The 22,806-nt window shown below is 36.2% G+C and overlaps 1 protein-coding gene across 1 annotated transcript in view; it reads right to left on the minus strand.

The window, feature by feature from the left end:
* The window catches only part of SGCZ (sarcoglycan zeta), an 865,402-nt gene that overhangs the window by 86,298 nt on the left and 756,298 nt on the right, over nt 1–22,806 (minus strand). Inside the window, exon 4 of the mRNA XM_007948877.1 lies at nt 15,876–15,998. Within this exon, the coding sequence (XP_007947068.1) occupies nt 15,876–15,998 (123 nt within the window). The remainder of the gene's footprint in view (nt 1–15,875; nt 15,999–22,806) is intronic.

Here is a 22,806-nt window from a genome sequence, read left to right on the forward strand (position 1 = left end):
TAATTTTTTATTGTGGTTTATGTAAAAGTTTACAGAGCAAATTCATTTTCCATACAGCAGTTCATACACATTTTGTCTCATAATATTGACTGCAATACCCAAAATTGTAACAGCTCTCTTCCCACTTCCTCCCCATAGATACCTCTCCCTGTGTCTTTCCTTCCTATGCACTCCCCCACCCAGGTGTCTCCCTATACAAATACTGCCCTTGTTCTCCCATGATTGATCACTCCAAGGAGTATATTTACCTGATGTAAATGTTCACCCTATATGCCTGTCTATTGTTCCCTGAAAGCCACAGGAGTGAGTTCAATTTGAAACTTGAAGAGGGGCTAAGGGCCATAGTCTCAGCAGGTCTCATCAGGTTCTATCAGAATTTGTCTTTTTTTTATAATTTTATAATTTTGAGTTTTGTTCCACATTGTTCTCCCGCTCTACCCAGGATCTCCTGTACCAATCCCCCTCCCAGTGGTTTACAATGATAGCTGGGCAGCATCTAGTTCTTCTGGTCTCATGGTCATATAGGCTGAAGATCACATAGTCTACCAGTCACCTGGACTAATTGTTTTCATGCATCTTTGGTTTTCTTCATTCTTCTTTGCTCTGGATAAGGAGCATCTAGATGTCCACTTGCAAGCTTTTAAGATCCCAGTTGCTACTCACCAAAGTAGGATGTAGAACAATGCTTTTGTGTGGTATGCCAATTGAGCTTGATGTCACCTGTGACTATGGTCCTGAGCTCACAGGTCCAACTACTCCCTCCCTCCAGGTAGCTGGCTGTGACCAAGAAGCCACCACAAACTTGCCCCTTGTCAGCTCTGATATACACCTGGATATTGTTATAGCACATAAAAATGCACAATTTATAACATTACTTTTTACCATTTTTATATTACTAAGTTTTAGAAAATTATGTTTTAAAGTTGTCTAAAATTCTAAGCCTCATCTCACATTCTCTTACATGTTTTACAATCCCTTGGTAGTTTTGTCTGAATTACTTATTACCATGATGTTTGCCTCACAACTCATCTTGTTGTACTGTGGTGGCTTGCATGTGGCTGTGAGGCTGGAGGCTATCCCACCACTATTTCAAATTCCAGCAGAGTCACTCATGGTTGACAGGCTTCAGTGGAGCTTTCAGACTAAGACAGACTCAGGAGAAGGAAGGGGCTATCCACTTCTCAAAGAATTGGCCAGTCAGAATCTTATTAATAGCAGTGAAACATTGCCTGATATATTACTGGAAAACTTTATGAATAACCCTGAAACATTATCCAATATAGTGACAGAAGATGAGCCCTTCAGGTCTAAAGGCTCTCAAAACTTGACTGGGGAAGACCTGCCTCCTCAAGGTATACCATGGACTGCCAGAAGAAAGAACAAATTTGTTCTGAAAGAAGTACAGCCAGAATGCTCCTTGGAAGTGAGAACGGTCAGACTTCATATAACCTACTTTGGTCATGTTGTCAGAAGGACCATTCCCTGGTGAAGGGTATCACACATGGTAAAGTAGAGGGTTAACGATAAAGGGGAAGGCCCTCAAGGAGATTGACTGACATAGTGGATACAACAATGGGCTCAGGTACAGCAAGGATTTTGAGGCTGGCACAAGACAGGACATTGTTTCGTGCTGTTGTAGGGTTGCCATGAGTTGGAGCTGACTAGAAGACACCTGATAAAAACAACTTGGTGTTTATCAAATGGTGATTTTCTAATTCTACTTTGCTTCTACATCAATTAGCTGATATTTCCCTATAAGGGATATATTTAACTTCTCATTTGTTTATTCATATATTTGTATCAATGTGATTTTATTCAATAAGTCAAATTCATTATTTTCATTATATGTTTTGATGTTCAAAATTCCTGCTTAATATTGGTTTATATATGTCTTTTTCAGACATATCCCCATCCTAGACTGGGCATTTACTTACTCTTTAATGTAAGCTAATCTATGCTCATCTCATCTTGTTCTTTTCTTGCTCCAGCTTTAGATTTAGGCAGTTTTATCAGAAGTCTTTAATTCCTTTTAGCAGAGAATGGTACTTAGAAACCAAAATCTGAGTACTAGATTTCTCAGTACTGTAATAGTTACTGATTCACAACTCTGTTAACACTGCTAAGAAATGTGTATCTACATATATGTAACAAACACATAGACACTGACACTGTCATCTATATTTATTTTATTTTTCATTAATATTTATTTAAAAATGAGTTTACACCAGTTCTTCCAAACCCAAACCAAGATTTTATTCAAACTACTCCTTTTCACATGCAATAATGAGAAACTTAGCCCCTTTATGATCAATGTTTTTACTTATTTACTCAATCATCCATATACAGCCAAATTTACGACCATAATAGCACTGTCTGGTGCCCACTTCACATGGTCCCAGGCCTCTTCCAGGTTCCTTTCCCAAACTTCAACAACATGAATTTGCATTAGCCCCAAGAGGAACTGGCTTGTATTTCCACCCTCCTTACAATGACTCCAAGTTCCACTTATCTATATCTGTCCTTGGATGCTTGCCTGTCTTCCAGGAAGGAAGAAAGGAAAAAAAGAAGGGAGGAATGGAAGAACAGAGGGAGGGAGGGAGGAAGATATGTCCATCTGCTACCAGTCTCTTAGGTCTCTGTACATCAAAACTATAGGCTTTCACACATTGATAGAGATACAAATACTCAAAGCTGATTTATACCCTTAATGTAGAGCAATACAATGATTTTTTTTTCTAAATTTATTTCACACTGATTTTGAATCATCTAACTCTGACATTTGATGTCTAGATCTCCACAGTTCACCTCAGCTATTAATCTCCATTTGATGTTGTATGTGATTCCCTCTGAATCCAGAACACTTAATTGTGTTCATGAGGAACCTGTACATAGACCAGGAAGCTGTCCTTTAAACAGAAAAGGGAATAGTGCATGGTTTACAACCAGGAAGAGAGTGGGTCAGGGTTGTATCCTTTCATCATACTTATTCAATCTGTATGCTAAGCAAATAATCCAAGAAACTGGACTAAATGAAGAAAAATGTGGCATCAGGGTTGGAGGAAGACTCATTAACAACTTACAATATGCAGATAACACAACCTGGTTTGTTGAATGTGAAGATGACTTGAAACACTTACTGATGAAGATTAAAGGTTACAGTCTGCAGTATGGATTACACTTCAACATAAAGAAAACAAAAAAACTCACAATTGTACCAATAAGCAGCCTCATGATAAATGGAGAAAAGATTGACGTTGTCAAAGATTTCATATACTTGCATACACAATAAACACGAATGGAAGCAGCAGTCAAGACATAAGTGGTGTATTGCACTGGGCAAATCTGCAGCAAAAGACCTCTTTAAAGTGCTGAAGAGCAAAGATGTCTCTTCGAATACTAAGGTACACCTAAGTCAAGCCATGGTATTTTCAGTAGCCTTATATGCATGTGAATGCTGGACAATGAATTAGAAAGACTGAAGAAGAGTTGATGTTTTTGAGTTGTGGTGTTGAAGAAGAATTCTGAGTACCATGGACTGCCAGAAGAACTAATAAATGTGTCCTGGAAAAAGTGCAGCTGGAACACTCTTTGGGCACATGAATGGCCAGACTTTGTCTCACCAACTTTGGTCATGTTGTCAGAAGGGACCATTCCTTTGGGAAAGATAGCAATCTTGGTAAAGTTAAGGGTCAGCCAAAAAAGGAAAGACCCTCAAGAAGATGGATTGACACAGTGGCTGCAACAATGGGTTCAGGTATAGCAAGGATTGTGAGGATGGTGCACAGCTGGCTAATGTTTTGTTCTGTTGTACGTAGGGTCACTATGAGTCAGAGCTGACTCAATGGCACCTAACAACAACATAAAATTCCCTGGGTATTTCGATGTCATGTTTCCTGTATATATTTCTTCTCAATCCCTTTCATCCAGCTCTCAGTTTTGTGAGTTGTCTGACAGTAAAATATCACATTTCAATTTTAGCTCTCTGGAACTCGGTTCTTAACTTTAATCATTCAGAGTTGCAAGGGAATGGAAAATCAAGTGAGTTGACTGATCTAGATAGAGGTAAGTGTTTGAAAGAAATAAGAAAAATGTCAAATTTTTTTTTTTATGCTTTGATACTGGAATATAGGTTTCAGTTTGTTGGGGATGATAATCAAAAGAACATAGTCTTGATTTCCTGAATGATATAAGAACAATAATTTTTAGAAAATAAATGACTGTTTTCAACGTTAAATGCATAGGCATCTTCTGCAATAAGCATGATGGGATAAAGGTGATTGCTGTAGGCTGAAGAAGAGCATGAGTTAAAGGGCCCTTTGAAGACAGATATTGCTTGTTCTTATTTGTCATTGAGTTGGTTTCAACTCATAGACACCCCACTTACAACAAAACAAAATTCTGCCCAGTCCTGTGCCATCTTCACAAACACTGCTATGCTGGAGCCCATCCTTGTAGCCACTATATCAATCTATCTGTTTTAAAGTCTTTCCCTTTTTTGTTGAGCCTTTATTTTATCCTTCCCCAGAGACTGGTTCATCCTTATAACATGACCAAAGTATGAGAGACAAAGTCAGGCCATTCTCACTTCTAAGGAACATTCCAGCTATTCTTCTTCCAACACAAATTTATTCATTCTTTTTGCATAAACCAAACCAAACTCACTGCCATTGAGTCGATTCCAACTCATAGTGACCTCCATTGAGTTTCTGAGGCTGTAAATCTTTAAGGAAATATATTGTCCAATCTTCCTTCCACGGAGTGGCTGATGGGTTTGAACTGTTGACCTTCTGGTTAGCATCCAGATACCTTATCCACTATGCTACCAGAGCTCCTTATTCTTCTTGCAGTACATGGTATATTCTTTCTTTCTTTTTTCTCCAAAACCATATTTCAAATACATTAACTCTTCTTTTGGTACCTCCTGCATCACATTCTCATCACCAATGCTTATTAACGTGTCTTGATTGCATGTTTGGTCAGTTTCAGACTGCAGAATTTGGTAAAAATCTTCAATTATTTCATTTGTAGCATTAATGAGTTGTGCATGAAATTGACTAACTAGTCTTGTAGGAGCTCTGGTAGTATAGTGCCTAAAGCACTCGACTGCTAACCAGAAGGCTGACAGTTCAAACCCACCAGATACTCCTCACAAGGAAGGTTGGGCAATTTACTTCCATAGTGATACTGCCTCAGAAACCCAAAGGAGGGGTCACTATGAGTCAGAGGCAACTCGATGGCACATAACAACACAAACAACAACAGTCTTATAGGTAAATGGATATTATCATATCACTGACAGCATTGTACTTCAGGATAGTTCTTGAATTTTTTTTTAATATAATGAATGTGATGACATTCTTCTTTAATTTGTCAATCTCAGCATAGTAGACCATATGATTGTTTGATTAAAAATGTTCAATACCAATTCATTTCAGGTCACTAATGCCTAGGAGATCAATTGTGATTCATTACATTTTATTTTCAACAACTTTCAATTTTCCTAGATTCATACATCGTACTTTCCACATTCTGATTATTGATGGGTGTTTGCAGCTGTTTCTTCTCCTTTTGAGCCCTGTCACATGATCAAATGAAGGTCCCAAATGCTTTACTCCATTCTACATCATTAAGGTCACCTCTACTCTTAGGAGGCAGGTCTTTCCCATTCATGTTTTGGGTGCCTTCCAATGTGAGGGGCTTATCTTCCGGCACTCTATCAGTCTGTGTTTCACAGCTGTTCATAAAGTTTTCAGTGGCTAATTATTTTCAAAAGTGGACCACTTCTTCCTTCTTCTTAGTTTGTTTTAGTCTGGAAGTGCCACTGAAAGCTGTCCACCCTTGTAGACACTGCTGGCATTAGAAATATTGATGGCATAGCTTCCAGCATCACAGCAACATATAAACCACCATGATATGACAAACCAACAGATGAGTGGTGGTGACATTGCCTACTGGGTAATGTATTAAAATTATACCTTTGGTTTTCTTACTGCCTTTCCCTCAGGTGCTAAATATTAAACCAGTACCAGTTGAAGTTGAGTTGATTCTGTCCCACAGTGATCTCATATGCATCAGAGTAGTCAGTGCCCCATAGGGTTTTCAATAGCTGATATTTTGGAAATAGATTGACAGGCCTTTCTTCCAAGGTATTTCTGGGTGTTTTTGTACTGCCAACATTTTGATTTGCAGCTAGTCATGCTAGTCTTTTGCATAATTTGGGGACTACAATTACATAGAGGATTACTATATTGTTAGGATCGCTGGGTGCTGCAAACAATTAAACACCTGGCTACTATCCATAAGGTGGACAGTACTTTCACAAAAGCAAGTTTGAGTAATCTACTTTCAAAGGCCACAGCCTTGAAAATCCTGTGGGGTACAGTTCTCTAAAACACTTGGGGTCACCATAAGTCAGAAGCAACTCCAGTTAAGAAATAAACTTTGTTTTTTAAATAATATAAAATAATTTCTTATAGTATAAATGATTTATTTTCTCACTTAATTCTTTTTTTTTTCTTTATTAACAGAAGTGCCTACTTCATGTTTTAACTGAGCACATAACTACCAGTTAGAGCTTGCATTTCTCTGGTACTCTTGTGATGACGTATAAGCAAATGACTAAATTTTGGCCAGGAGGATAAAAGTAGTGTAATAAAAGCTAGTTACAGTTAGTAATATGTAACATTATTTTTCTCTCCCCTTCCTCTTTTCCTACTTCTTTCATGTTGTAATGCAGAAATGATTGTATGAGACAACCCCAAAATTTTGAAGAGGCAACAACCTGGACCTAGGGGGTTGCAGAGCCATGAGTCCTATCAGTGGATGCCTCACAGAACTTATCTGTGTCAACACCATTATATGAAAGAAAAATAAAATATATCTTCTTAGAGTTACTGTATTTTTGGGTATATTAAATCAGTAATTCAAGCCTATATCCTATTGAATGTCCTGTCTTTGTTTTTATAACTAGTATTATTCATTCCCCTTTTACTATCTTCTAACATTTTTCCAAGAAGTCTTAAAATATTTCTAAATATTTAGTAGAATGTGTAATTTTCCACAGGTAAGATGGAAAAAACAACATCCACTTCACTTATTTTCAACTTATTTTTTCCTTCCCTCCATTCATTGCCCATGGCTTCTATTTTCCTTTACATATATTTATTTTACAAAAGTCAAATAAGTAAGGAAAACAGCAATGGTGTTTTAAAATTATTATTTGATAGAAATAGATTAGCTAAATTTCAAGTTCTGTCAGGGAACCAAAGTGCTGCAGCAATGGGCCCAAGCATGGCAACTACTGTGAGGATGGAGGACACTATAGGGTTTCCTTCTGTTGTACTTAAGGTGACACTATGAATCGGAACTGACTCTACAGTACCTAACAACTAATGAACCAAAGTGACTTGCACATACCTCTGCATTTTATTTTCACCACATCATATATTTCAGATATTTTTAATAATATTCTTTTTATAGAAGAAAAAACAAAGGCTTAGAGAGGTTCAATAATTTGTCCAGTGTTTGTAGGCAGAATAATGTTCCCCCAAAGATATTCACACCCTAATTACTGGTACCAGTGAATATATTACTTACATGGAAAGAGAGACTTTGCAGATGTGATTAATGTTACTAATCAATTGCCCTTGAAATAAGATTATTCTGAATTATCATGGTGGGCCTAATATAATTACATGAGTCATTAAAAGGAGATAACTTCTTTTTCTAATTGTTGGCAAAAGAGGAAGTAATAGAGATGAGACAGAAGGGAAAGTTGTAGAGTTCTGAAACATGAGAGGGACTTGACCCATGCTATGCAAGGGTAAGAGTAAAAGCATGAGAAGGAATCCAGGCAGCCTCTAGGGCCAAAGATCAGCCCCTGGTTGACAGCTAAGAAGGAAACAAAGAACCTATGAGCAATTCTAATAGACTAAATTTTATTAAATTATATATATATATGTGTATATATATATATATACATATATATAAGCTTAAACTTCATTATGGTATATAAAATTTTATATTTTATAGAAGCAAAAAACAAAGGCTTAGAGAGGTTCAATAATTTGTCCAGTGTTATAGGCAGAATAATGATCCCCAAAGGTATCCACACTCTCATCACTGGAACCTGTGAATATGTTACATGGAAAAAGGGACTTTGCAGATGTGATTAATGTTACTAATCTATTGAGTATTCATCTATACAATGGCAGGATAATTTATATCATAGAGACATTGGGTGGATTTGAGGCTTATAGCTATAAAATAATTAAACATCAAATGGGAAATTCTAAGTCCAGTACACCTAGATGATTTTAGTTAATTCAGTCATTTTTTATGCAGGTGTTCTCTTCTTTTGACATTATTCACATTTCTATTATACAATTATATTTTCAAAAAGTTTTGCTTTAACAAAATAAAAATAGAAAAGCTTCAAATGAGTTGTTGGAAAATAAGCCAGTAAGTGGACTGTCAGTAAGATCCTCCAAGGAAACAGAATTCTTTTTGAAGTGGCATAGATCATTATTTACACACTTTGAAACCTGAAATCCGATTTTACCTGGAGATTTTTGGTAGAAGATGGAGAGGTACTCATTTTCAGTGACTCTTTGAAATCTATCTGTAGTAAGTTTTAAAAACCACTGGAAACCTGAGTTGAGTGATTTATGCAAATCTACAGACTTGAAAATACCACACCAGAGAAAATTAAGTGATTGCACATCACTTTTTCCAGCACCAGATCTAATCATATTTCTTCAGGTACTGTCAGACAAAGCACCTCCATCTTGATGCCTGTGTTACTGCCTTCTTGACATGTGGATAGCTTGGAGAAACAATGGGTCTACTTAATAGAAATGTTGATTCCAGAGATGACTCCATTACAACATGCCAATTTAACAGACAAGAACAAGGATGTAGAGGGCTAACTAATTAAAAACAAACAAACAACAACAACAACAACAAAAAACACAGAATTATATTGATTTTAACCAAGAAGCATGGTGTTTAATTTAAAAGACACCTTATCAGAAATGCTTGTCCTCTACTGTCAGAAAAGCAGGGGAAGTTGTCTATCCTTCTGGTCATTCAATTAGAGCAGAGACAAAGGAAATCTACTCTTGGGTTTCAAACAAATACTAGGGCACACGGTGAATGTGGAGTAAGTTTCCCTATTCTTTCTGATTGCCAGTTTCTAGTTGTTCCTGTCTGGAGAAAAATATATATACTTTCTCCTCAATACATTAAACTGTATTCTCTTTTCCTTTCATAGGCCACATAGAAAGATCTAAATACAGCTAATAGACTTTCATTTAATATGAAAGTATTCTATAGTGCTAAAGTCTTTCCTTTAAAAAGTCCAATGGCTCATATATGCACTTCGCTTTCTAAGTTAATATACTACTTGGAATACAAATGAAAGTACAAATTGCAGTTGATTGATTCTGCTTGAAAGCACTAAATTTAAGAGTCCTCCCTGTATAAAGGTTTACATCTTTTACTTGTTTACCAGATTTTAAAAGATAATTGCATTAAGTAACATTAGCCAATACTAGGGAGCACAATGAAAATAAAGTTTTCAGGTATGCATCTGTGAGTCAAAGTGCAAAACTGCTATACATTCAGTAATATAGAAAGGGCATACCAATGTCAAAAAGAGTATATTCCCTTTCAGATTTAAGCAAACTATTTCGGAACTATCCAAATCAAGTAATCTGAAGAGTAAATTACAAATGTTAAGCACATAATTGTTTATCATGGTTTTGTTGATTATTTCTTTTTCATGCTATTTCTACAACTCTTATATTCTATAAACCAAAATTATTAGAAATTATTGATTCAAATATTCTTTTAATTCTTTTCACTGTCACATACTTTGCTTTGATTTCCACATACCTTGTAGAAATATGTCTACAATATTTTCTTTTGCTTCATTTTATAAGAATCATTTGATGATACTTGGAAATCAATTGATTTTTGTATGTAGATTGCTAGATGAAAGGTAACCTATCTGTTACTTTGTGTTCCTTATAGTTTCCTTTCCTTATTCATGACATGCTTTCTCCTAAAGAAGAATAGTTACATGGGAACTGAAATTAGAGACATACGTGTTTTATCTCTTTCATAATGGGCTTAATATAACAAGAGCATGAAGACAGCACAAGACTGGGTAATGTTTTGGTCTGTTGTTTGGAGTTGGCACCGACTCAATAGCAGCTGATGATGGGTTTTGAGAGTTTTTATTTTTAATAAGTTCCATTTGACCTATCATGTTGGATTATGTAATATAGCCTGAATGATAAGCCTGGAATCTGGAATTTATACTAATATTCTTATTGTTGTTGTTATTGAGTACCATCACATCTTTTTGCTGACTGATATCTCATCCATGTAATATTGTAGAACTGATGAACAGGGTTTTCTTGGTTGTAATCTTCACAGAAGCAAATCGCCAGGTTTTTCTCTTATGGAACTAGATGGACTAGACTCAATAACCTTTCAGTTAGCAGTCGATTGCTTCATCTCTTGAGCCACCAGGGCTCCTTATTAATATATGGATAGCTCTCTCACCTGTGTACACATGTTTTTAAGTATGTGTGCTTGTGTATATATTCAGGCTTACTCAGAGGCATACAACGTATATATAAAAATTTGAATGGTGACTTTATTTTCTTCAAAATATTCATGGTGGTTTATTCACAGCATGCTTATTTCTGTATGTATGTCTATTAAAATATGGTTGTAATATTTTCAAATAAAAATGCAATAATTATGAGAACTTTTTCTATTATAGTCTCCACTATCTTTAAATAAATTGGAAAGGACTTCTAATAAGTACAAAGTTAAAACTTCAGCCCAACTTATTTAACTATTCATTTGATAACATTCTGATTAACTTTGTTTACTAATGCTTAACTTTGATGGACATGTTTTATTATATTTTCTTTATCAGACAAGGATATTGTAACCTAATTTCTTTTTATGGGTGTAAAAAATGGAAAGTTATTGTCTTTGGGAGTTTCATACAAAACAGAAATTTAAAAGCAATATTGTTGGAATTTATTAAAGGTCAGAATTGAGCCATTTCTGACACACAGTCTAGAAAGTGGTGAAGCTGGCAATGGTGTGATGAGGAATGGTGAAATTCAGGTAAGCATTTGCCATTTTACTTCTTCCTTCATATTTGAATGTATCAGGTAAATTCTTGCTACTTGTTAAGTAGAGTAAGTGCATAGATTCTTATATACACCAGACCTATGAACAATTTTACCCATAAATGATTTTGCCTCAGTGTATAGACACACTCATCGTCTGAACAAATGCATCCACTCTGTCATGGAACAGAAGTCCATTTACCAAATGTCATTGCTCATAAAGTATAAAGCCAGAGGGATTCACTTTAATTTCTATGGATAGTTATTAAAAGTAAATTTTAATGTTGTAAACTTGGAATTCTAGAATAAACCTCACACAGACCTCTTGTGACATGTAACTTTGAAGTCTTGTCACCACAGCTACCTAATTTGTATGAAGCACCTAGAGTCAGTGCCTCTTTGTAGTGTTATTTGTCAAATGATTCAAATGCTACTTTAAAATATATGTGAGGTTACTAATAAATCTCAATGGCCTTAAATTGCATGCTGTGTTATGTGCAATTTTCCCCTTTAACTGTGTGAAATTCTAAATTATATTTGCCTTTGATATCTTAATTTTTATTTATTTTAGAACCAGGACAGTGATAAATAAAACTACTATAAAGTTAATATGTGAAATCCTGGTTAAAAAAAAGAGTAAGGCCTCAGCAGGAATTTGAGTGTGTGTGTATGTACCTGTATGAGTATTTGCATCCCTGTGTGTGTATCTATGTGCTTGTGTTGGTGTGCATAGGTGCATATATGGACTTTTCTGAGACAAAATAAAATGTGACTGCATGTGGAAGGAGGGTCTAATCAAACTAAAATTCTTCATAATTAACATTTTTATTAACAATGTGGAACCTTTTGCATATCAACATCCAGTAAAAAAAAAACAATAATAAAATTTGCTATAAGCATGCTCAAAGTTTTGGGGCGTTTCTTAAAATCTAAGTGTTTCACTTCAAACTCCTTAGAAAAACCTTTTAAATTCTACAATTATGACCTCAAATTATGTTACTTTATTATTTAGGATCTTCTGAAAGCATATGGTTCAGCCCACTTTGTAAGAGTGATGAATGGTGAGTATCTGACATAATTGGAAAATGTAGAATAGATCATTCAAGGGGAAAAGAGGACTATGAAGAACAAACACAAGGACACACACACACACACACACACACATATGTATATATCTCCAACAGCTCATGTCAGTTTGTTGAACCATGGTGAACTGAGTGTTGCTGTGCTGCTGGAAAAGATTGAACAAGTGATTCAAATATTAGCAGGGTCATCTGTGGTTGATAGATTTCAGCAGAGCTTCCATACTAAGAAAGAATGGGAAAAAGGAAGAGGTGGCCCATATTTGGACAAATTAGCCACTGAAAACCTTACAAATAACAGTGAAACTTTGTCTGATAAAGTACCTGAAGATAAGCCCCTCAGGTTGTAAGAGACTCAAAATATGACTGGAGAAGAGTTGCCTCCTCAAAGTAGAGTTGACCTTAATGATGTGGATGGAATAAAGCTTTTGAGACCTTCCTTCACTGATGTGTTACGATTCAAAATGAGAAGAAGCAACTGCAAGCATCCGTTAATAATCACAATGTGGAATGCACAGAGTATTAATCTAGGAAAATTGGAAGACATCAAAAATGAAAAAGAATGCATAAAGATCAATATCCTAAGCATTAGGATCTGAAATGGACTGGTATTGGCCATTTTGAATCAGAGAAGTGTATGTCTTCTATGCCATGATTGAAAAATTGAAGAGGAATGGGGTCACATTCATCATCAAAAATAACATTTCAAAAGTCTCTCCTGAAGTACAATGCTGTCAGTGATAAGATAATATCCATGCATTTATAAGGAAGACCAGTTAATACTATTATTCAAATTTACACACCAAACCACTAAAGCCAAAAATGAAAAAATTGTAGATTTTTAACAACATCTGCAGTCAGAAATTGATCAAATATATAATAAAGATATATTGATAATTACTGGTGATTGGAATGTGAGAGTTGGAAACAAAGTGCCAGTAGATGGAAAATATAGCATTGGTGATAAAAATAATGCCAGATATCACATGACAGAATTTTACAAGACCAATTAATTATTAATTGCAAATATTTTCTTCAACAACATAAATGGAGAATATACATGTGGACCTCGCCAGATGGAATACACAGTAATCAAACTGAATACATGTATGGAAAGGGACAATGGTGAAGTTCAATATCATCAATCAGAACAAGGCCAGAGGCCAAATGTGGAACAGATGGTCAATTGCTCATATGCAAGTGTAAGCTGAAGCTGAAGAAAATTAAAACAAGTCCATGAGTGATAAAACACAACCGCAAGTATATCCCACCTGAATTTATAGGTCATTTGAAGAACAGATTTGATGCACTGAACACCAATAACCAAAGACCAGACAAGTTATCAGATTATATCAAGAACTTCATACATGAAGAAAAAACAAGCGGTCATTAAAGGCAGGAAAGAAACAAAAGACCAAAACGGATGTCAGAAGAGACTGAAAATTGCTCTTGAATGGACAGCAGCTAAAGGCAATAGAAGAAATGATGATGCAAAAGAGCTGAACAGAAGATTTCAAAGGAGGCTCAAGAAAACAAAATGAAGTATTGTAAGGAAATGTTCAAAAACCTATAGTTGTAAAATCATAAGCAAAGAACATACTCAGCATTTCTCAAGGTGAATGAACTGAACAAAGCATTCAAGTCTTGATTTGCAGTACTGAAGGATTTTATGGGCAAAATGATTGAATAATACAGGAAACATCAAAGAAGATTTAAGGAATTCAGAGTTAATGTACCAAAAAGAGTTAGGTGACATTCAACCATTTAAGGAAGTAGCATATAGTCAAGAATGAATGATACTGAAGAAAGAAGTCCAAACAGTACTGAAGGTATTGCAGAAAAACAAGGCTCCGCGTACTAATGGAATCCCCACTGAGATATTTCAACAAATGATGCGATGATGAAAGTGCTGACTCATTTAAGCCAAGAAATTTGGAAAAACAGCTACCTGGCCAACTGCCTGAAAGAGATCCACTTTTGTACCTATTCCAAAGAAAAGCAAAGCAATAGAATGCAAAAATTATTGAACAATATCATCAACATCACACACTGCAAAATGGTTGCAGCAGAATATTGACAGGGAACTGCCAGAATTTCAAGGTGAATTCAAAAGAGGCATGGAACAATGGATATCATTGCTGACATCATCTGGATCATGGCTGAAAGCAGAGATTACCAGAAAGATGCTTACCTGTGTTTTATTGATTATGTAAAGGCATTCAACTTTGGAGTTCATAATAAATTACGGATAACATTATGAAAAATGAGAATTCTAGAAATTAAACGATGTATTAAATTGGGCAGACCTGTTGCAAAAGACTTCCTAAAAATGATAAAGAGCAAAGATGTCACATTGAAGAATAAGGTGTTCCTGACCTAACCTAGTGTCTGTCTTTTCAGTAGCCTCATAGACATGTGAAAGCTGGACGATGAATGTGGAAGACCACAGGAAAATTGTTGCATTTCAATTGTAGTGCTGGCAAAGAATACTGAAATTATCATAGATCATCAAAAGAAAGAACAAATCTGTCTTGGGAGAAGTGAAGCCAGAATGAAATGGCCAGACTTCATGTCTTGTACTTTGGTCATGCTATCAGGAGGGACCAGTCCCTGGAAAATATATCATGCTTGGAAAAATAGAAGGTCAGTAAAGATATGCAATGAGATGGACTGACACAGTAGACACAAGGATGGATTTAAGCATAGTAGGGATTGTGAGGATGACATAGGACCTCATAGTATTTTGTTTTGTTGTAAATGGGATCTCTATGAGTAAAAAGAAAACTCGAAGGCAACTAACAACAAACATGTATTCGTGTGAGACACAGAGAAAATGAAATTGAAAAAGAGCAAGAGTGAGTGAAATGTGTTTAACCATTTATACACACAAGCACAGGTAGATACAGAAAGATAGAATAAATTAGCATATTGCACTAAAATCAAGTCATTCAAAAGTGATTGTGCTTAAAATAATCTTCATCCCATTCTTCCTATTCTATTTTTTAAAACTTTTGTTAATTTTAATGACTGATATATTAGACTAATAACTTGAATGACATCAAAATAATATGTTTATAGCATTATTTCTTGATTTATAAATGGTTGAGTTTAATTATTAATGCTACACTATGAGAATTTAGCTTACTGGCAGTATAACCTTTCTTGCCCATTTTTTTTCTAAAGTTGATATTTACATTTTAGGTCCTTGTTTACTTGTCTTTTGCCTTTAAATAATGGGGTTCAAGTTTAAATGATACATTTCACATTGCAAAAAATAACTTTGCAGCTTATTTTTCCATCACCTTTTATCAGTTGTACATAATCCTTCATCAAATTTACTGAGTATCTGCACTTTACCTTTCATCCATCACCCATTCCCATTCCACTGCACCCACTTCTTCTTGAAAGAAAACAAATTTTATTTAATATCACTGAGGCTTCTAATGTTTCCAGTCTCTCCCGAAACCACAAGTAGTGGTTTCCGTTTGCAACAATTTGAAAATCAAACGATATGATGTCACAATATTATGTGCGACTTAATTTTAAGCATGGGAATCATACATGTTATGAAGTAGTTTCTTGCACAGTTGCATATTCTTTTGAGATGGAAGCAGTACTCTGAGACCTCTTTCTACAGTACCTGTAACCTTCAGCTTTTCAGCCCCAATGGTGATCTCATCTTCATCTGCAGAAAATAGCACTCTGCCATCTTCACTCCCTCTCACTTCAAACCTCTTACACTGAGCTTCCACAGCGTCAGCTCCTATGATCAGAGGAAAAATTTGAAAGTGAAACTGGTACACTGAAACACTGTAATGAATAGATTTTCAGAAGAAGAAGAGAAGCAGATACATTATTTACTATGCTGATCTCTGCAATATGTTTTGCATCCAAATTAGTATTTTTAAAACTAGGTTACTCTCTTCAAGAGGTTGTCTGACTTGGTAGAAGATTGCTGGACTGGGTTTTTTGGGCACATGTCTGACCTCTAAACTCTGGGCTTGATCTTAATAAGGACTGTGGTTTTAGCTAGTTAACAACTGTTTGTTCTCTTTTGCAGCCCACAGACTTGGCATCATGCCTGACACCTACTGGATGCTTGATAAACATTTGTGGGCTGAATGACTGTCATATTTCTCTCTGAAATGCAGATAATAGAACCCCTACGTGTAACATCATAGGGCACTTTTAAAGCACAATTCAGTTGGAAATCTTTTGTTACTTTCATAGATTCTAATGTTGATATTTTTTCACCTTTTATTAGCTCTGAAACAGAATGCATTTCACAGTAAATCTTGCATTTATATTTATATATGCATATACTCATATATATGTATGTATATATAAGAAGCTCTGGTGGCATACTGCTTATGGTATCTGACTGCCAACCAGAAGGTTGGTGGTTCAAACCCACCAGCCACTCTAAGGAAGGAAGACTGGACAATCTAATTCCGTGAAGATTTACCACTTCAGAAACCCAAAGGAATCATTAGGAGTTGGAGTAGAGTCGATGGCAGTGTGTTTGGTTTGGGTTTGATATGTATATATACATATTTTTAGTGTTCTCTAATGTATCTTCCAATCAGGGAATTTCTTAGGTTATTGAAATATAGTCTTAAATAAATACAATTATATATCAATTTCTAATTCATTGGTCCTTTATTGTTCATTATTCCATCTACAAATCACAAAGCCAATTTTCAAATATGGAAAACATAGGAACTTTGAGAGTCAGGAGGGCCTCAACAAAAAGATCTAATGGTGCTTTGAAGATATATATTGAATGAAAAAGAAAAACATTAGGAAGGTAGATGCAGGTAAACAATTGATATTTCCATAATACCAATTTATTTATTTTAGTGTAATATTTGAGCTCAAGTATAGCAGGGATTGTGGGGCTGGCACGGGATAGGGCAGCGTTTCGTTCTGCTGTGCATGGGGTCGCTATGAGTCAGAAACGACTCAATGGCACTTAACAACAACAACAGTGTAATATTTAGCATAAGAATCTACTATCTACCCCTCTTGTTAAGATTTGGTATACTCCTCCTCTACTAACTACATCAAGTGTCTTTGTCATGTACAACCCAATCTAATTAGGGACCAAAGCATATCCTTCTCTGTGCAGATTTCTTTTTATTTATCTTTATATATGATCATTATTTGATAGATGGATGACTTCCAGTAATTCAAAACTTGAGACCACCTTTGTATTCCAAAATATCCCCTAAATTTAGAATAGTGTCTGGTTATAATAGGCACTTGGTAGATGGATGTGAAATAGGTGGTTGGATATATAAGTTAAGCTTTCTTCCCCTTTCTTTGGTCCCAGTCCTACCTCAGACTTCCTCCCAATCTTAGCCCAAGTGCTTTGTGAATCCATGCCTCCCCATCAACATAGAATCTGAGGAACAACAAGCAAGAGGGAAAAACATATAATCCCAAACTCATATGTTGTACAGAATAGTTGCTCTGAAAAGGAACAGTATATATGCTTATAATCTGAAATTAAAGTACACGGTTTTATCCCACCTAAAATTTTTTTTAAAATCTCTGACTAGGTCTATGCTAAGAAAGATAAATTGATGCTAATCTTCTGGGCTGCCACAGTGTGAATTGTATTTAACACTTATGTTTGTTGCTTGTTTGTTTTAAACCAATATATCTCTTTCTGGAATTTAATGCCATTGCTGGGGAGACTATGAATCAGAATTGACTTAAAGGAACACAAGAACAACAGCAGAAACCATAGAAGACCTATTGTCCTTTTTCACAGTCATTACATTTAATCTCACAAACGTTACTTCAACAGCCTGTTTTATTTTTTTTTTCCTAATCATTTTCTAAACTTCTTGTATCATGATTTCTAAACTTTGAACCGTAGTAACTCAACAAGGTGATGTGCAAAAAGCCATGTCATAATGTTGATAAATGTGTCTTCTTCTGGGTTTTCAGACATCTTTTTAAAAAATCTATCTCCAAGGTACATGGATATAAATTAAACCTGAACTTCTACAAAGGCATTATACACAGGAAACCTTAACATGTACTACATTGTTTCCTTCAACTTATTCAGTGGTCGTTGTTGTTGTTATATGCTGTCTAGTTGGACCCAACTCATAGCGACCCCTCTTTGGCCTTCCGAGGCAGTATCACTACAGAAGTAGGTTGCCCAACTTCCTTCCAAGAAGTGGCTGGTGGATTTGAACCGCCAGCCTTTTGGTTAGCAGTCAAGTGCCTTAGGCACTATGCTACCAGAGCTCCTAAATGAATTAATTCACAAAATATGGCTGCTGATTTAATGGCATTGAAGTGTATAAGATCATAATAATATAGATATATATACACATACATACACACATTGGCAGAATTTTCTTAGCATAATAGTTATGTCATTAAGTAGAAAATATTTTATTACCATTAAAATGTCACAGTAATGGGTTTGTAACCTGTCAGAAATATAGGCAGAATAGCAGAACATGATGAAGTGAGTAAAATTTTAACTCACTAAATATAAGTTAGCAAGGACACATAAGCAAATAAGTAAATGCCCATGCACCCAGGAATAGAGGAGATGAAATCAGGCCTGCAGAAGCATCCAAATGAAAAATGTATATAGAAGTTAATGGAATAGATCATACTTTACTGAATAAATTAGTGTAATTATAGATTGTAAAATTGCAAGCAATTTGCAATGTATGACTAGTAAATAAATATTTTAAATCAGAAAACAATTTTGAATGTATTATATTTTAGTACATTGTTTTTCTTTTCTGCAAAGGAAAAGCAGTGAATGTATGCAATCAAACATTGTTATGGATTGAATTGTGTACCCCCAAAATATGTGCTGTTGGAGAAGAAGAGGGGAGAGTAGATAGGTCAAACCACGTGGAGATCACCCAGGAGCAGAAGCTCAAAAGAGACAAGGACCTTCCTCCAGAGCCAGAAGAGAGAGAGAGACCCCCTTCTCCAAGAGCCTGTGCCCTGAAGTCAGACAGACTTCAAGCCTTCTAAGCAGTGAGAAAATGAATTTTTCTTTGTTAGAGCCATCCACTAGTGGTATTTCTGTTACAGCACCACTAAATAACTAAGGCAGACATATATTCAATGTTGGAGTAATTTATTTATGTTTAAAGTTAATGTATTAGACTTTATGAAACTGAATCCATTCTGTCCTAATACTTTGTCTTGTCTCATTCTGTTTTTCATATTCTAATCATTGCATATTCTCTAGGCTAAGTCAACTCAGGATCCAGTTGCTCAGAGGAGTAATATACCCAGATCAATCTTATCTCAATCTCTGATGATGCCGGTGAGCAGGAAAGCAATATGGCTGGATGACTCTGGGCAAGGAGCTCTGATTCCTTAGCAAATAGATCAGGGGAGATGGGCTTATCCAGACAGTAGTATATTTTATTAGTCATCACAAACACCAACTTACTAATTAAAGGATTAAGACTAAATGGTTCCTTAGGAAGTTTATGTCAGCAATTTCAAAACCAAATAAAGAGAAATCAGAGATAGAACATCTAAAAAGAACTTGGAGAAAAAGGAGACAAAAGATGTAAGCAAAATAGTAAGTTCCTTAACACAATTAAATTGTTCCTCCAATATCCAGTATTTTTTTCAAATTTTTAAGACTTGCCATCTTAGCATAGTGCCTAAGGCACTTGACTGCTAACCAGAAGCCTGGTGGTTCAAACCCACCAGCCACTCCTCAGAAGGAAGATGGGGCAATCTACTTCCATAGTAATACTGCATCCAAAACCCAAGGAGGGGTTGCTATGAGTTGAGTTCGACTCACTCATAACAACATCTATTCTTCAAAGGAGCTCTGGTGGCATAGTGCCTAAGGCATTTGACTGCTAATCAGAAGGCAGGTGGTTCAAACCCACCAGTAACTCCTCGGAAAGAAGGTTTGGCAATCTATTTCTGTAATGATACCACCTCAGAAACCCAAAGAGCAGTCGCTATGAGTATGATCCGACTGATGGCAAACACAACAACAACAACAACATCTATTCTTCAAAGCTGTAAACAATAACAACAAAAAATTTGCTGTTTCCTTCAAAGTCCCTTCATTGAATCTTTTAAAACATCTGCATTCTTTGCAGACTATCATTTTCAATAGCCAAGGGCACCTTTTCCTCACAAGTACAGAGACTATATTACTCAAATTCTGTCTTTGATTTTTTTTGCATTATAACAATCAAATGCTTAAACTGGAAAACATTCTTAAATAAAATTCTCTAAAGTGCTGAAACAATATATTTCTATGGGTTCTTCGGGTACAATTTAGTACTGATTTAAAGAAAGCAAGGCTAAGGTCAGAATGGATATGTCTGCTTATTTCTGATGTGTGCTCTGAATCATACCATAATGGGTCCTTTCTGCCTATATAATTTTAAAGTTTAATTTTATACGTCTATAGCTATTTTCAAGGTTTTGTAGAAGAATATTTTTAAAAAGTTAGAAATTCCCCCAAGAAAGACAGATATAAGATTCAATGCAGTCAACTAAGTTCCGTGTTTAGAAACTCCTGGATGAGAATTGCCTTGGGCTGGGGTGGGGGGAGGGGTAAATGTGAAACAAAATAAGCTACTTTCAGGACATATAAATCAACATAATTTGACTTTACTTTATTTCACACTATGGGTGTCATTATGAGCTTACACCTATAAAGTATCTTCTGAATATAGTGAAATGAGAAGAAAGCATTGAGAAAAAGGAATCCCAGGGGCCACAGCTTTTTCCTTGAAAGAAGTTTTCCCTTCAATCTTTGGCAATTACATTTTCCTAAAGACACTGCCAAAAATTACTGTAAGAAATCTAAGATCAAGCCTCAGCAGTATCAATGTGATATGCCAACTGTGTGACAGTTCCAAAATTGAGGTCCTTGACTAGTATCAGAATGCTTGGCCCAGGTCTCAGTCCTGACTTTATCTTAGCTTTTACTTATTTCCCTTGCAACCTTCAAACCCTTAGACGGACTTGAAGTACATAACAAAGGAAACATTTTCCTCCGTGATTAAACTGAAGATGTGGAAAGCATGTTCTTAAGTGGGAGTCTTGACACAAGACTTCTCAGAAATCCTCTCAGCAGCCATCAGAGAATGTTTTAAGGGAATTACCTTGTGACCATGCTGTAACCTCTCCCCCCCGCTTGTTAGATGCCATGAAGTCAGCTCTGACTCACAGCAATACTGTGTGAAATAGAACACACCCTACCTGGTTGTGCACCATCCTCATAATGGTGCTATAACTGAGCCCATCATTGCAGCCACTGTGTCAATGCATCACTTTGATGGTCTTCCCCTTTTTTGCTGCCCTTTCACTTCACCAAGTATGATATCCTTCTCCAGGAATATCATGGGAATATGCTTTGAATTGTCACTATGAGTCGAATTGACTTGATGGCAGTGAGTATTATTAATCCAAGAAAATTTTACAATTCAAAACATATGTCATCAGATTAACCATCTCGATATGACTAGAAGTATTGCTGGCAAATGTGCAGCACACTTCAAAAATTAGGCCAGTTTTCCCTCACCGTCATACCTTCACCAATCTCTCCCTGAAACTAGCTGGTTGTCACTCACAGGATGTAAATTTTGACTGTGGGATTAAATTATAATGCTTGCAAAAATGGCACTGAAAATTCTAAAATATTTTATTATCACTTATTTCTAGCAGGTATGGAAGGAGCCCTTGTGGTGCAGCAGTTAAGTGCTCCACTTTCTAACTGAAAAATTGGTAATTCAACCCCACCAACCACTCAGCATGAAAAAAGATGTGCTAGTCTGCTTCTGTAAATATTACAGTTTTGGAAACCTGATAAGTTAGTTTACTCTGCCTAAGGCACTTGACTGCTAACCAGAAGGCTGGCGGTTCAAACCCACCAGCCACTCCTCAGAAGGAAGATGGGGCAATCTACTTCCATTGAGATACCGCCTCAGAAACCCAAAGAGAGGTCACTATGAGTCTGGTCTGACTCGACAGCAGGTAATAACAACAACATAGGGTCTCTAGGAGCTCTTGTGGCGTAGTGCCTAAGGCATTTGACCCAGAAGGCTAGTGGGTCAAATCCACTAGCCACTCTTCGGAAGGAAGGCTGGGAAATCTCCTTCTGTAGTGATGTTGTTGTTGTTGTTATGTGATAATGCCTTGGAAACACAAGGAGGGGATCGCTATGAGTTGGATCCCACTTGAGGGCAGTGAGTTTGGTTTTGGATTTAATAGGGTCTCTAGGAACTCTGGTGGCATAGTGCCTAAGGCATTTGACTACTAACCAGATTGCAAGTGGTTCAAACCCACCAGCCACTCCTCGGAAAGAAGGTTTGGCAATCTACTTCTGTAATGATACAGCCTCAGAAACCCAAATAGCGGTCGCTATGAGCCAGATCTGACTCGAGGACAGTGCATTTTATTTATTTATTGGTATAGGGTCTCTATGGGAGCTCTGGTAGCATAGTGGCTAAGGCACTTAACTGCTAACCAGAAGGCTGGCAGTTCAAACCCACCAGGCACTCCTCGGAAGGAAGGTTGGGCAATCCTACTTCCGTAGTGATACT

The sequence above is a fragment of the Orycteropus afer genome, unplaced genomic scaffold (assembly GCF_000298275.1).
Source record: "Orycteropus afer afer isolate SDZICR_OR568_19922 unplaced genomic scaffold, OryAfe1.0 scaffold00230, whole genome shotgun sequence".
In the NCBI taxonomy this organism is placed as follows: domain Eukaryota; kingdom Metazoa; phylum Chordata; class Mammalia; order Tubulidentata; family Orycteropodidae; genus Orycteropus; species Orycteropus afer.